The following is a 15815-nucleotide window of genomic DNA, read 5'->3' on the forward strand; positions in this document are numbered from 1 at the left end:
AATGAGTAGGTCCATTGGAGTTGTGCCAGAATAAATGTATGAATGGCTAATCCACTTCCAATTTTTTTGTGATTGATTGAGGACTTTTATTTCAGTTGACTCACACTCCACAGGAATCTCCAATCAGGCTGAACTTTTCAAGCGTGAAAAAATATTTGAAAGGAAGGCTGAAAGGGATAGAAGAAACAAGAAGGTCCTTTCTCTTTTTCCTGCTTGGAAAGCTCATTATTTGTCAAACTCCCCTCTGTCTGAAAAGCAGCCCCCTTCTCCAAATTACCTCACTTTTTTAGATCCCGCCTCACCTCTCCACAAGCCCACACTGTGTGAGTACTAGTTTTTCTTCTACTACGGCACCGCCTCCGTACTCTTACTGGCTCTTTCATTCCCTCATCTCGCTGTTGCTCCCTCCTCTCTTGTCTCCCCCCCCCCCCCCCCCCCCCCACTCTCTTCTTTTTCTTCTCTTTCTCTTCATTGCTGGTTGCTCACACAAGCCAGCTCACAACCAAAGAGCTCCTGTGTCTCTCTCACACTTACCGGGCTTTAAACCAGAACTTTACCTCTGAAAAAAATCATTACTCCACAGGAACGTATTGCTCAAGTCTAAAGGTAGAGAAACAACTTCTATTTTAGTATTTTCACATTTTAGAATTTGCCTGCAAATGCATTTTACCATTTGACTGTTGTAACTATGTGTATCTGCATGTGTGTGAGACCTTGAATCAGTATAAGTGTAACAACATGTGTGTTGTTGTGACTCAAGTGTACGTATAAGGAAGTGTGCATGCCTTTGTGAATGAAACACATGTGTTCTAGGTGCATGCATTTGCATGCATGATTATTAGGCTACTTTAATGACCCCTATATGCTGCATTTTGAGTTTAGCAGATCAATAATACGAAGTCATCTGACTTAACTAAGAGTGTGACCAAGTGTTTCTCTACCTTTCACTTTTTTTTTTTTTCGTCAACCAATATATCGTATGATAGCTCTCAAAATGTCTCTTCCCTTTCGGTCAGGGGACACAACAATACTAAAACCAAAGGACTTGTTTTAAAAACAGGAAGAGGAGCAGCAGGTGTTTCAGCAGCACCTTTAAGGTGTCTTCATCACATTTGACTCAAGTTCCCGCACTTCTATAACACATCTGAAGACCCAGCGGCAGCTATGACTCAGAGCAATGGGGAGAACCCACAGAGGACCCGGAACGGGCTGCAGCAGATCAGGGCCGGGATCCAGTCCCGATCACTGCTGGCCAAGAAGAGAGTGGAGAGCATCACAAAGGATGATTTGATAGGATTCTTTACGAGAAATGCCTTTGTCATCTTTACCGTCGCTGCTGTCATCATTGGTAAGTAGGAATCTTTTCTTTGTGTATTAAGACAAGTGCAGGCATTGCATGGTAATTTCATTGATTTAAAAACTGAATATTAGTGGAGAAGAATGTTTTAGCACTTGTAAAGAAAAAGGCAGGAGATGTTCTATCTCCTCATTACATCTATCTGGTGTAGGCAACACGCCTGAAGCAGGACAGAAGGAATAGAATAGAGACAAACTCAGAAGGATGAGAGAATAAAGGGACCTCAGATGAACCGAGCAGACAGGCCTTTATCTGACCCAGCAGCTGACCCTTGACCTGCTGCCATTAACCTTTTCAGTCGGTCTCAGTAGGAGGTAAGCCAGGCCCATCCGACGCCTACACATCTGCAACCCTGCTAGAATTACACCAAGCCATGACAAACACATATCCTGATTGTTGCATGGGGGAAGCTGTTCCCTTCAGGTTGCCGGGTCAGCCACCTGGGCCTTGTTGGTGGATAGAGCTGCAGGGGATAAACTGCTTAATCAAGTTAAATAAAATGAGCACAGCAAGTGACAGGCTGCACATCATTGCACAATACAATTCCTCCAAACAATGATCAGTTACTCATGCTTAAAACTGGAACCTCGGAACCCCAACTCTCCTGCACCATAGGCAGACTCCACTATATTTTGTTGCCACAAACAAATGAGTCCAAGGCAGCTTTGTGTTAAAATACGATGTTTCAGCCCCCCATACATATGCTTGATTTTGCTGTAATATGCTTACATTACAGTTTTTTTTCAATTGCTAAAAGCCTTTTTTTGAAAGTAGCGCTCATTTTCTCAAAACACTAAACACAATTCACAAAACCACACACTCAAAGCACAAAACACCTCATATATCTTGCAAAATGAAACACTGCACCCAAAACTACATAATCACTTACCAAGACCAAACTTTTGCAACTTTTGTCCAACCAACTACACATGGATGTGATCAATCTAAAGCATATTCGTCTTTATGGGCTTTTTCTGTATGGGGAGAATTCTGCACCGAAGAAATATGTGCAGAAATATTCTGTTGAAACAAACCTTAATTATTTTTCTACACAACAAATAAGCGCAACATGCATGCACAGCACATACAGTTACAGTTGTGTGAACACAAATGTGCTCAACATTACTGTAAACAATGAAAAAATATAGAAATATTTAGGCTGCATTTGACCACCTGGCCAGGTCTTGTCATCATCAGCAGGAACATCTTCCCTGCAGACATGGAGGAAAGAAGCTAGATCTGTACCAACTACACACTGTTGTTCTCAATCTAAAACACTTTCATCAGGCTGGCAGATAGCTTTAGTAGTTAGAGCTGGTGGCCTGTATGAAAGAAACTTCAGCCTAGTAGGCTGATTCGATTCCTGATCTGGCTGGACAATTCTGGTAATGACTTCCTTTCTGTCTGTATCTCCAAAAAAGGCCAACTGGCCAAAAGATACCTTTAGAAAAAGCCTTTTCATTTTCATTTTGTTCCTATACCTCGCCACCATCACAGAGGATATCCCCCCTCTCTCCCACTGCCTGTAGAAGAGGCATGAACACAGGGCTGACGCTCATACGCTCCACGCTGAAAACAACTCCTCTTCCTCTCACTGCTATGTCCATATATCCATTGTTGTTGTAAAAAGTTAATACGTGTAGTCTTTTTCTAGTGTTTAAATCCTGTTTATTGTGTCAAGAATAAAGCAGTTCTGTGTATATGGTCATTTGGCGCATGTGTTTGTTGACTGGTTCATGTGTGTAGCATTTTTAATGGCAGTGTTTTGAAAATGGCTCACAAGTGAATCTGACAGACTTCTGTGTCTTACTTAGAGAACTGTGTGCAGTGTTTTGCAAAAAATTCCAAGATTAATTAAAAATTGAGGGCAAAGAGTTTTGGAGACTTGAGCTGAGGTTTTCCTCTTTGAGTGTCACTTTAAATAATTGAGCTTTATGTGAAATTTTAGTGTGTTAGCATAGAAAAAAACTGTAAACAACAGGTGTCAACTAGACACAAAATAACTTCAAGTTCCGACTTCATCTTATTATCATTGCAGGCATTATCCTGGGATTTGCCGTGCGGCCTTACAAACTGTCTTACCGGGAGGTGAAGTTCTTTTCGTTCCCTGGAGAGCTGCTGATGAGAATGCTTCAGATGCTCGTGTTGCCCCTGCTGGTTTCCAGCCTTATCACAGGTATGAACATCAGGTCATGGTATTCTTATTTTTTGAAAGCTTCAAACATTTATTTTAAGTCTTTGAAAGTCCAACTTTGTCATGCATGTCAATCTGATGCAAATGATGTACTAGTAGAGTCATTGATGTTAACAACATACTTGTGTCAATGCAAACACCCAAGGCTTACCAACAGAACTCCCAAATTGTTGTCAGATCATTACACAAAGAGAAGTGTTACTTATTTTTTGTTCAACACAGGCCTTTAGTGTATATCCTAAAATAACTTCCTTAAACTGAGTCTTTCTGGCTTCTAATATATGAATAGCACCTCACCAGATGAAACCCACCAATGTCCCCAAGAAGTCTGAAGTAAATCAATGCATCCGTTTTTACAAATTCTTTGATCAGTCATGTGGGATTAATGTTTACGTTTTGCAGGTAGCATGTGTTTTCTGTGTATAAAGTTAATACCAGTGACAGTGCTGTTTGTTGTTTTGTGGCTCCACTTACTGACGTGTAGTTTACCTAATATGTGCCAGAGTGAGCCAGCTGTTTGTTCAGCCAACCCTCTTTGTTGGTTTTGGGCACAGCGGTGCATGTTGGCATGACCTCATGTGCTACAGACAGATAAAGGATGATATGTTTTTAACTTAAACTACTGGTCTCATGCAATCACATGCTTGACCCATGCTGTAATTGTCTTGAAACTTAATAAAGCACAACCAAAGTGAACCAAGCTTTGTTTTGTAAATTTGAAAAGCAATTCAGAGCTGTTAGCTGCTAGTTTACGTTGTGGTTTCAGTAAATCTTAAAGATCTCTGTAGCTCACATCTATTTGGACCTGTGTTTGAGCAAAACACAAACATACTGTATAACAGTGAAGCTTTCAGTTACAATCCAGGGATGAAATGAATTAATTTGTCACTGTTGACATGGTTCACAAAGCGAGTCAGACAGACAGAGAGGATTTCTCCCTAAGGCAAATGGTTTATCCATAAGTAGAGACTCTACTTGTTATGGAAATAAAAATATAGAACATGTGACTTTTCATTCGTAAGCAGCACTGACTGACAAATGTAGGCGGGATATACTGACACCAAATCTCCAGTCCCTGAGCAGTGATTGATCGGGCAACAGGCCCGTCTCCTAAAGCGATGACAAACACACTTTGTCTGATAATAACCTGCTTTGTGCTGCAGCAGGGCGTAACATCAGCATCCTCTGACATCATGTCACATGACAGCAGCTAGAACATGTGGACACCAACAAAGAGAGTGGTCTGTAGTTAAGTCATCCCGCACACAGCCCCTTTCTCATGTCTGAATGGATGTGCCTTTATACAACAAATCACATCAAACATTTTTTATAAAATGTTCATAGGACTACAACAAGTCAATTACAATATTATTACAGATAACACACTTCACATTAAAACATTTTAAATATATATATTTATTTGTTTTTATAGGCTACTTTTGTTGTGCAACTTGATTTGGATAGTCTACACTGCCCGGATAAAATACCTTACTCTTATCAACGTCATTTTGTCTGCAATAACTCTAACCCTGACTCTTACCCTTGTTTCAATATCTTCCAAGGTCGCTTGCTAACCTTTAGAAAAAAGCGTTGTGTGACTGTGACCGTAAAAAGTAACTGTTTCACCAAAACCAACAAACACACAAACACACACACACACACACACACACACACACACACACACACACACACACACACACACACACACACACTCACTCACTCACTCACTCACTCACTCACTCACTCACTCACTCACTCACTCACTCACTCACTCACTCACTCACTCACTCACTCACTCACTCACTCACTCACTCACTCACTCACTCACTCACTCACTACTCACTCACTCACACACACACCTGCATATGCTGACACATTGCAACTCACTATCTTGAAGTTATTTTGACTTTTAAAGCAATAATCAGAAGACTTTTTTTTTTTTAAATGCTATACATTTTTTTCAACACCTGCAACACAGCTGTTTTACTCACCATTCATTTTAGGTTCACTTTTTTTCCCAATGATTTTTGAATTTCCGCTTAAGCTGTGACCTCAGTTTGAAAGTAATATGAGACATTTTAGGTGACCTTGGAGAAAAAAAGCAACTCTTGATCTTGAAGAGAGTTTAAAAACGTCAGCTGTATGTTTGTCAGTGTTTTAAACCCCAAATAAAGGTTGGATTCACCATCTTTCCAACAGGAACCAATATCCTACAGCATAATGAAGCTCTAGTTCTAGAGCTTTGATCGATTTACACGCCAGAGCACATCTTTGAAAATAACATATTTTTGGAGAAAAGAACATCAGAGCTAAGTTTCTTTGACTTCTTTGCTGCAAAAAAGAGGCCCCCTGTGTAAACCGAGTGTCCCACTCCTGGCTGAATTGTGCCTCTGTGTGAAATGGGTTGTCTCAGTTAAAAGAAACTTGCAACTGAGACTGAATTGGGAAATTGGGAAAAAGGGGCCCCGCAAAGTAGAAAATGAAGGAAAGCAGGATTAGAGGACAGACAGGCAGGGGAACCAAGGATAAAAATGTATGAGAGCCTTCAGATAAACGGCTCAATGCGTTGGCCGTCAAATCCATGTTGTCTTCAGGCATTTCTGTAAGAGCTGAAGTCAAGAGAAGGCCAAGGGTTAAAATAAATAACTGGATAGATACTCTGTGAGTAAGACTAATTAAATATAGGCAGCAACATAAAATTGGAAGTTAAGTGATGAAAAAAGTTAATGGTTATGTTAAAAGCACTGTGGCTGTATTGTTTTTTAAATGATTCACCATACATAAAAACATCATCAATATAATCCTTAACTTAGAGGGTGTCAAATTACATAAGAAGCAGGGGACGCATTTGGTCCATTCATCACTGCAAGACATTACGAATAGTATAACATACAAGACACAAATGAGAAATTTGAAAGGGAGAAACCAATAAAAATCAATTATCAAAATCAATTCATTTTGTGCAGAGATATTTTCTGACTTCAGGCCTTTAGCTAAAGTCTTGCTAGAACCGTTGAGTCAGTCTTTGCCTATCGTCAGTGGATGTTAGTTGTCCTCTGGTCAAACCCAGCTATACCCCCTTTAAAGTAGGCCTACTTTTGTCTTTGATGAACATTCCCCATATGAGAAAGAAAGTCATTCTCCTCGATCTCCTTCATACTCGGTTCTTTTGTTCCTTTGAGAGGATGAAATTGGTGAGGCTGCGTCCGTTGTTGCCTGGACAACAGGCTGGGGATCATTGTGTGCGTGCAGAGCTGACTAAGTCAACAAGTTTTCCCAGGGCTGTCAGCAAAGAAATTGTAGGAGAGCAGGACAGAGAACTAGGGGTGGGGGGAGGAAACGGGTGGCAATGAAAGGATTGCAGCAATAAGATCAGTGTGCAAGGAAAAGAGAGAAAGGAGATAAAGATGTGGGGGCAAGAGGGGAGGGAAACCAGGGGGCACCCTGAAACAAAAGGTGCGGATGGAGGGGTGGTACAGGGAGGAGGTAAAGAATTTGGGAGAAGAAAATGAGGGAGGGAAGGATGAGGAGGGGGGGAAAGGGGATCAAACAGAATTGGATAAAAGCTTTAGTCGTGGGCGTGTTGAGATGAGGAAAGGAGAGGGCCAAAGCAGGGGCAGTAGGTAGTTACACACACACACACACACACACACACACACACACACACACACACACACACACACACACACACACACACACACAAACACACGAACACATACAATGCGAAAGTGCAACATATGAAAGGAACACATATATTTTCCATCCCACAAGCCTGCTTTGCCTCGTACAGCGCTGAATGAAGATAATGACCATAATAGGAACTGACACTTTGAAAATAAAAAGTCAAGTCTGTTGAGGCAGCTTGTCCCTTTCTAAATCCAGTTTTCTGAATGGCTTCCTTTCTTTTTACCATCATCATCCTGACCTGTTTAATGCTTTTAGAGCTGTGGATGACAGTTTAGCCTCCAGGCTCTGTGACGTCCACAAACTCTACTCTGGCTCTTGTTAAACTTTTCTTCCTCCAGTTGTGATTTATCAACACTTAACTGAAAACCAGCTTTATGGAAACTATTTCTCAAGCAACCCAAAATTGATTTCTGGCTTTCCAGTCAAATACAATTTACCACATATTTATGGTTACACATAATTAGATAGCTTCCAGCCTTCCCTGCAGGAGTGATTACTCAACATACTGTAACAGGGAGCAAAATACTCCCTTGAAACTTGATCATGTTGCAAGACTTTTGGCAGTCTGTGTGCTCTCGCAAATATTAAATTGAGCTCAGACTGTTAATCTGTAACTGACAGACGCTGTGTTCACAACAATCTAATGTCTCACTAGGAGACATACAACACTGTTACATGTTACATACTCCCTACTACAGGTTGAAGCTTTTTGCCGAACTATCAAAAGCACAAAATCAAAATGAGTTTCTCCCTGCAGCAATAATATTGAATCTGTATTTGAAGTTGAATAATGTATATTAGATCTCCTCCTGGGTGTTGCACAGTAGGTGTTGTTTTCCAGTAAAGGTCAGAGCCAGATTGTGTTCCCCGCTGCTCTTTGTTTTCACAGATATTATGACAGATAATATACGGATGGGTGTATTCCACCTATAATCACAGCACCTTTTCCCAGACAAACTGCAATCTCTTAGTGACACAAGTTAGTGACACATCTGTGCAAACTGTAAGGTCACAAGGCAGCATGACTAAAGGATGGAAGGGACTTTTTTTTCCATATGCCGAAGGTGTAGTATTTCTTATGACAGTAATTGAACTTTGATATGATTATATTCTTTTTGAAACACACACTTACTTGAAAGTCCTTCCATAAATCTCACAATGAGTACAGCTACCAATGGATAACGAGAAACTCTATACAACCTTTTTAACTGATATACATTAATGTAGATGATGTCCTTCTCAGGTATGGCAGCTCTGGACGGCCGTGCTTCTGGGAAAATGGGTATGCGGGCAGTTGTGTACTACACCACCACCACTGTTATTGCTGTGTTCATTGGTATCGTCATGGTGCTCATCATTCATCCTGGACAAGGATCAAAGGATGAGTTCACCAACCAGCAGCAGATTGAGCAGGTCAGCCCTGCTGACGCCTTCCTGGACTTGATCAGGTACACACATATTTATACATTTTTAACAACAAAACACACTCAGAAGAGAGCTCTGGTACACTTATTTGGGACCAATGGGTTAATATATTGCATTTTTTTGTTTAAGTCTGTTTGTAATTTGTTAATCGTAATAAAAATGTACCTATTTGTTTCTTTTCTCTAGAAACATGTTTCCTCCCAACCTTGTGGAGGCTTGCACCAAGCAGGTAACCCTCGCACCGCATCCTTTCTCTATCTTTATCCTGCAGTTACATAATGATTAAGCACATTAAAGTAAACATCTTGCTGTGATTAAAGCCTCTCAGGTACAGGGTAATGCCATTGTTATTCATGTGAACATTCAACTACCTTCTGGAGATTTCTTTTACACTGGAAATTAGAAACTAAATCTGAAGTTCCCATCATTATTAATAAACATCACATGTCCAGTACTGCATGTTTACACAGCTGAGTTGCTAACTAAGGCAACTTCCACCTCCTTAATTAAACACATTCTAGGCAGAGGTACAATAATGGTATTGTGACATTTTCTGTACACAATAATAAAGTTCAAAGCACAAACAAGTATCTATAATCAGATCCATTTTAGTGTAAATAATTTAAATGTAATTTACATTTGGGACATGTTTTCATAATATTCAACAAGCTAGATATCTTTAAAAAGTTAAATATTGTTCTTGGATAGAGGCATGTACATACATATTGTTGCAACAGGATTAATCACTTTTTAACCCATTTGTCTTTGCAGTTCAAGACACAGTATGCCAAAAGAGTAGTCCATGTGAAAATGATTGTGAACGACACCATATTCACACTTAATGGTAGCGAGGTGACGCAGGAGGAGATGATCCCTGTGCCTGGAGCGGTCAATGGAGTCAATGCTCTTGGCTTGGTTGTGTTCTCTATCTGCTTCGGTCTGATCATCAGCAGCATGGGGGAGCAGGGGCAGCCCCTCAAGGACTTCTTTGACTGTCTTAATGAAGCCATCATGAGGCTGGTTGCCATAATCATGTGGTAAGGAGGGATGGATAAGGCTAACGTTGAATTAAGTGCTGTATCTGGATGAAAAAGTTCACAACATTACTTATCGATCCTCAGGTATGCCCCCATCGGTATCCTGTTCCTGATCGCTGGTAAGATCGTGGAGATGGATGACATCACATCTATGGGTGGACAGCTGGGGATGTACACTGTGACGGTCATTTGTGGCCTGCTCATTCACGGCCTCTTCGTCCTGCCAACCCTTTACTTCCTCATCACCAGGAAAAACCCCTTTGTTTTCATCGGCGGCCTGCTGCAGGCACTCATCACCGCCCTTGGGAACATCCTCAAGGTATGTTGTTGTGTTATATAACTTAAGACCAACTAAAAAATCCACAGACTGATAAGAAAGGTCAAGGTAGAATGTATTATAAGTTTCCTATATACTATGTAATACTTCAATACTGCTTGAGAAACAGTTAAGAAAACTATACAAACAAAAAAGAAAAATAGAGATAGAAGATATCTCAGAGATAACATCTGAATTGCCCCAAAAATACTCTAATAATGTATTTTAGATTTTCTTCATATGATACAATTAAAAACTGCAATAGTTGCTTTGTTATATTATTACTGAATGTGTGGTTTCAGACTTCAGTATTTGGTCAGCCTCCCTGAATACTTAAGCCCACATGTGGTCCGATTCAGAGTAATGTAAGTGGTGGTTGATTTTTCACAATATTTTTTTTTATCCATCCTCTCCCTCTATCCTTCCTAAGCTCTGCCACATTGCCCATTACTTTTAAATGCCTGGAGGAAAACAACAAGGTGGACAAGCGTGTGACTCGTTTTGTGCTCCCTGTCGGCGCTACCATAAACATGGATGGAACAGCTCTGTATGAAGCCCTGGCTGCCATCTTTATTGCTCAGGTCAATAATTATAACCTTGATTTTGGACAAATTCTCACCATCAGGTAAGTAATATACAGTACACTTGCATTACAATCTATGCTAATTAAACAAAAATTAATACTGTAATTCATTCAATTCAAGTTAAGTAAATAAATATTGCTTAACCAAATGAAGCATCACAAAGCCTCAAAACCACATGTTGCAGCTATTTTGGCAGATAGGATTCTGGCTAAATGAATGAATTATGAGTGACCCTCTCAATTATAATACCAAGGAGTGGTTTGGAATTCAATAAAAGGACCTGCCTGTCAAAGTTGCAATGAAAATGAATGACAATTAAAACATTTTTGTCCGCTTTTTTTCCTACAGTATCACAGCCACAGCTGCGAGTATTGGAGCAGCTGGAATCCCTCAGGCAGGACTGGTCACCATGGTGATAGTGCTAACGTCTGTAGGCCTGCCCACTGACGACATTTCGCTCATCATCGCTGTCGATTGGTTCTTGTAAGTTTCTGTTATAGAGCATCCAAGGAAAATGAACAGAAAAAAACAACATTTTAAATGAATTTATTAATTAAAAAAAGTTCCTCAATTTATCCTAATTTTGGTCAGAATTTTATAGAAACTGGAAATGCGATTTATAAAAGAGACGTTAGTTAAGAGAGTTGAGTTGACATCAGGAAAATGAAATCATTTATCCTTTCTATAACGAGGACATTCACGGGGTAACAGCAAAGGTACAGTGAAGTATCTGAACATACATATAAACGCACTAGCACTAAACAATAATACATAATACCATTTTCATATTGCACATGAGCAGTGTAATTGCGAAACTCTCTTACTGTAGTTCAATAATGGTGCAGTATGAGTTCAATTACACTCCTGCCAGGGGGATTTTAGGGGGTAAAAAGGGATCAAATTGGTTTGCTCTACACTATAAGGGGATTATAGAAGAGCTTGCAGAGACACTCCCTTCACATTCCTCGTCCCCCAATCCATCTGTTTTTATTCAGTCGGGGTCCAAACCCAGTGCAAAGCCCAACTTCCTCTTATCCATGCCTGTGTGCTTCATGTGGTTTCAATATTGCCTGGAGCGATTAAAACTATGCCTCCAGTTTACTCATCATAGCTTTTTTTATGCACACACAATAACAGACACATGGATTACATTTTTTTACATCCAAAATAAATTGTTTAATATTTCAAACTGATTGTCTTCCTTAGGCGTTTTGTCTTCTTTTTGTTTCATGTTTCATCTTGATGTGTCTCGTTTCATCTTGTTATGACATGATTCCTCTTGTTTCATCCTGTCGTTTCTTGTCTTCTCCTTGCCACCTGTCTTAACCTGTTCTCTGTCTTTCCTCAGGGATCGACTGCGCACCATGACCAACGTCCTTGGAGACTCCATCGGTGCAGGTATAGTGGAGCACCTTTCTCGCCATGAGTTGCAAAAGAAGGACCCTGAGGTGGGAAACTCGGTGGTGGAGGAGGCAGACAAGAAGCCATACCAGCTCATCTGCCAGGAGAATGAGTATGAGAATGAGAGGCCTGCTAACAGCGAGACCAAGATGTAGGTTTTTGTTCGGGTCGCTTACATTAAATTGATCGACAGCTAGAATATATTTCAACCAAGATGAGTTGTGTGAGCTTCCCAGACAGATGGTTCACTGTTGCTTTGTTTTTTTTTTTTTTTAAAGTTTGTACTATGGTGTTTTCTAAGAGTACCATGTGTTTCTGCCATAGGATGGCAGCTATTTACTATTGCAGCAATAATGAATTACTCTTGAGCTTGTTGCTCTGTGGCCTGCATGCCATATCCAACTCCTCTCAGAACTGTGATGATTGATCTTCCCCACTAGAGGCCAGTACTGCTGGGAAGATTACGGCCCATACTTTATTTTTTTCTGGCTTTAAAGTTGTCACTTTTGTTTTGTGTGAGTGGTGTTGTATGTAGGTGAAATGGTTGTAAAAATCTGTTTGGAGACTGATGTGTTTGATACCATGCACATACACTAGGGTGACCAGACCAACTTTTTTGGGGGAAAGGGCTGCTTATTTGCGAACTTCTGTATAGACATTAGTGGCTTTATTTTCAATGATTTGGCGAAGGAATTATGTAATTTAACCTAACACAGCAATACCTGTCCAACACAGGAATTGTTACAGCTTTCAGAATATTTTGACAACTATCCAGCCCCTTCTTGTGACACATACTGCTCAAATTAATCATTTCAATCATGATGACTGACAAACCACAATCACTTAGCCGTGTTTTCACCTGTTACTTTGCTCAACTGAGAATTTAATCTGTTATCAAATCAAATTACAGTTCAAGATATCAACCAAAAAAAAAAAACACCAAAAAATATTTTCAAATTTGGGTATTTTCATGAAATCATACCTGCCTATGCCCAAGAAAGATATTGCTAACCGAATATTAACAGTAGTGCTTAAATAGGAACATAGTGTTTTTTTAAAATTATTATTGAAACTATAATGTTGACCCTATAAAGTGGGAATTTACTCAAAATTATTTTGTTGAAACTTTCACATGTCAGTACGAAATATTGTTTTGTATTAAATTAGTAAACATGGTGTTCAGTAGGCTGAATATGTATTTTTCTAATACTTTTTCTCAAATCAGACTCTTTAGATTACTAAATCTGATTTTATTTCAGTTTTGTTTCATTTGTTTAAATATGAAAGCATGTTGAAAAGTAACACATTTTAGTTATTTTCTTATCTTTCTGTAGCTAACTTTTAGGCTTAAAAATGCAACATTTATATAATCTTTGCTTTGTATAGAAGATTACTTTGAATATACTGTGCCTGTATAGAGAAATGTAGATACACATGTACATTAATTGTAGATTCAAATTGTAAAAGGTTACTTGAAGATTGTGTATGTAAAGATGTTGTTACAATGGTCTTATGAAACTTAAAAATCAAAACTAACAATACCTCTAGTTCCTTTTACAAAAGCAAAACTGCTGATTTAAAGGACCAAATGTTATGTTACCTGTACGAACTTGAGGAAATGAAATAGTTAATTTGTTTACAGTTGCTGTTGTCTCTTTTGATAGGAATGTTTCACACATGAACTCATATGTGCCTGCAAACAGACAGCACACACGCACGTACGCACACACGCACACACGCACGTACGCACACACGCACACACACACACACACACACACACACACACACACACACACACACACACACACACACACACACACACACACACACACACACACACATTTGAACAATATTCGTAGCTCTATCTTGCATGGATTTTTATCAATAAAATGTTAATCAGTTTCTGTATCCTTATCATTATTATAATAACTATCTGAAAGAAATGTTTATTCTAAAATTAGCCTTCGTTTGTGTCATTGATTAGATGTATTTAACTATTTAACGTTTAATTTCTATTCAATCGTTTATTGGACTCCTCCCGGATGACTTAGACAGACCTATGTTAACATTTATAATTTTGTCATATTTTATTATGTACTCATCTATTGCATGTGTGTCCAACCATGCAGAGGAAAAACCATCCTCTGTTGCTTTTTTGAGATTTCTTACTTTTTTATCCTGTTATAGTCTTTGGAGAGTTTTTATGAATCAAGGGTCTGGAGGGTGTTATATGCTGTACGGATTGTAAGTTTCCTAAGTCTACACATACAATTGATTTGTCTTTACCTAAGTTGTTTGGGCATTCCTGTTAAAAGGGATGAGGCAATAACTGCCTGTTAATTAGCAAAATTCATACGAGCTGTCCAGCATTATTGAACAGACACTGAACAGTTGTAGATGAGGCTGTATCTTGGTTAAGGTTATTCATGGTTGTTGGTACTGGAGGTGTTTTCATTTACCTCAACCAACCCTGATTTTCCTGGCTAGAACTTTAAACCAGGATTATTTATCTACAGTTTCCTTAAAAAAACACATCACTATTTTTAAGAAGACTGTATTCGTCATATTTCCCAAAGGTTGACGCTGACCCCTTGAGGTCAAACAGTGATTTGATCTCCTACAAAATGTCAGGATATCTCTTTCGCATTGAGCAGACTAAGCACTTGTGTCATGTTTTACACATCAACACAATTTATCTTGCTGTTTGCACATTTTTTGATATTTTATCAATTTATATTCAAATCCCTTCATTTTATGTGTAAATTCTCATCTATCCGTTGATTTAATTTAAATTGTATTCCCAAATATGTAAACATTGTAAATGATTCCTTATTGATGTCATATGAACCATTCTGCAAGATGAGCGTGTAATTGTGAACACATTTGGACATTAATTCAAGAATTGTCCACTTTATATACTAGCTGCCCTGCATTAAGTTCCATTACATTTATAAGACAGCAAGTTACTTGTTACTTAGCTTTAGACGATTGTAATGAAAGGCCTTGCATTAGTGTAGTGTACTATATTTTAAATAATTGCTAACATCAAAAATATTAGTAAGGTATACTTTAAAGCATTAAAGAAGAAACATTTTGATGTAGAAAGAAATTAAGTAGATTTTCTGGGGTAATTCCATGGCCACTTGTGCTCAATTTAATTAGCACTTTTAAAGTAAATGTAGGCCACCAGATATGGTAAAGTTCTCTCTTTTTTTATTGCAAAGCAGGTGCAGTAACAAAAAAAGACATGCAGTTTACAGTGTGCCATGGGTTAAGTGATTAATATTTGAAATCATAAAAGAGAATAAAAAACAAAACCTAAGATTAAAGCATAAAAACACATTTCTTGTGTAGCACTTCACAGTTTAGAAACTTCTAAAGCAAGGCAGTGTAAGATCTGAGGGTTTAAAATGAGATTTAAAATGGTCGACAGTCACTAATACATGAAGGTGATAATATTTAGGCCTAAGGCTTTGAAGATCAGTGCAATCAATCCTGAAAGACACAGGTACCCAGTTCAAGGATGCCAGCAGAGGGGAAATGTAATCACTTTTTTTTTTTTCATTTCTTATTGCATTTCAGCAATAAAAACGTTTCATTCTGACTTACTGAATGTATTCTGAATGTGAAATGTTAATAAAACAAATATATATAGTTAGAAAAATATTATCACCGTGCTTGCCTTGAGCTGCGGTCATTAAATTAGCCATCTGTTGATAATGATAAAGAATGAGCATAAATTGAACAGCAAATACACAAGGTCGGTAACGTAGTCCTACAGCGGTGTCTAGAGGTTCAAACACGAAACGCTGCA

The 15815-nt window shown here is 38.8% G+C and overlaps 1 protein-coding gene across 1 annotated transcript; it reads left to right on the forward strand.

Annotated features, from left to right (window-relative positions):
- The first annotated feature begins 466 nt into the window (after positions 1-466).
- LOC134874118 (excitatory amino acid transporter 1-like) lies at positions 467-13902 on the forward strand. Its single transcript, XM_063898126.1, is given in 11 exon segments — positions 467-606; positions 1061-1348; positions 3396-3533; positions 8482-8686; positions 8850-8892; positions 9435-9700; positions 9785-10001; positions 10003-10019; positions 10447-10641; positions 10949-11083; positions 11949-13902. Coding segments are annotated over 10 exon segments (1608 nt in total). The 5' UTR covers positions 467-606; positions 1061-1164; the 3' UTR covers positions 12157-13902.
- The last annotated feature ends 1913 nt before the right edge of the window (positions 13903-15815 follow it).

Source organism: Eleginops maclovinus, chromosome 12 (assembly GCF_036324505.1).
Source record: "Eleginops maclovinus isolate JMC-PN-2008 ecotype Puerto Natales chromosome 12, JC_Emac_rtc_rv5, whole genome shotgun sequence".
NCBI classification, from domain to species: domain Eukaryota; kingdom Metazoa; phylum Chordata; class Actinopteri; order Perciformes; family Eleginopidae; genus Eleginops; species Eleginops maclovinus.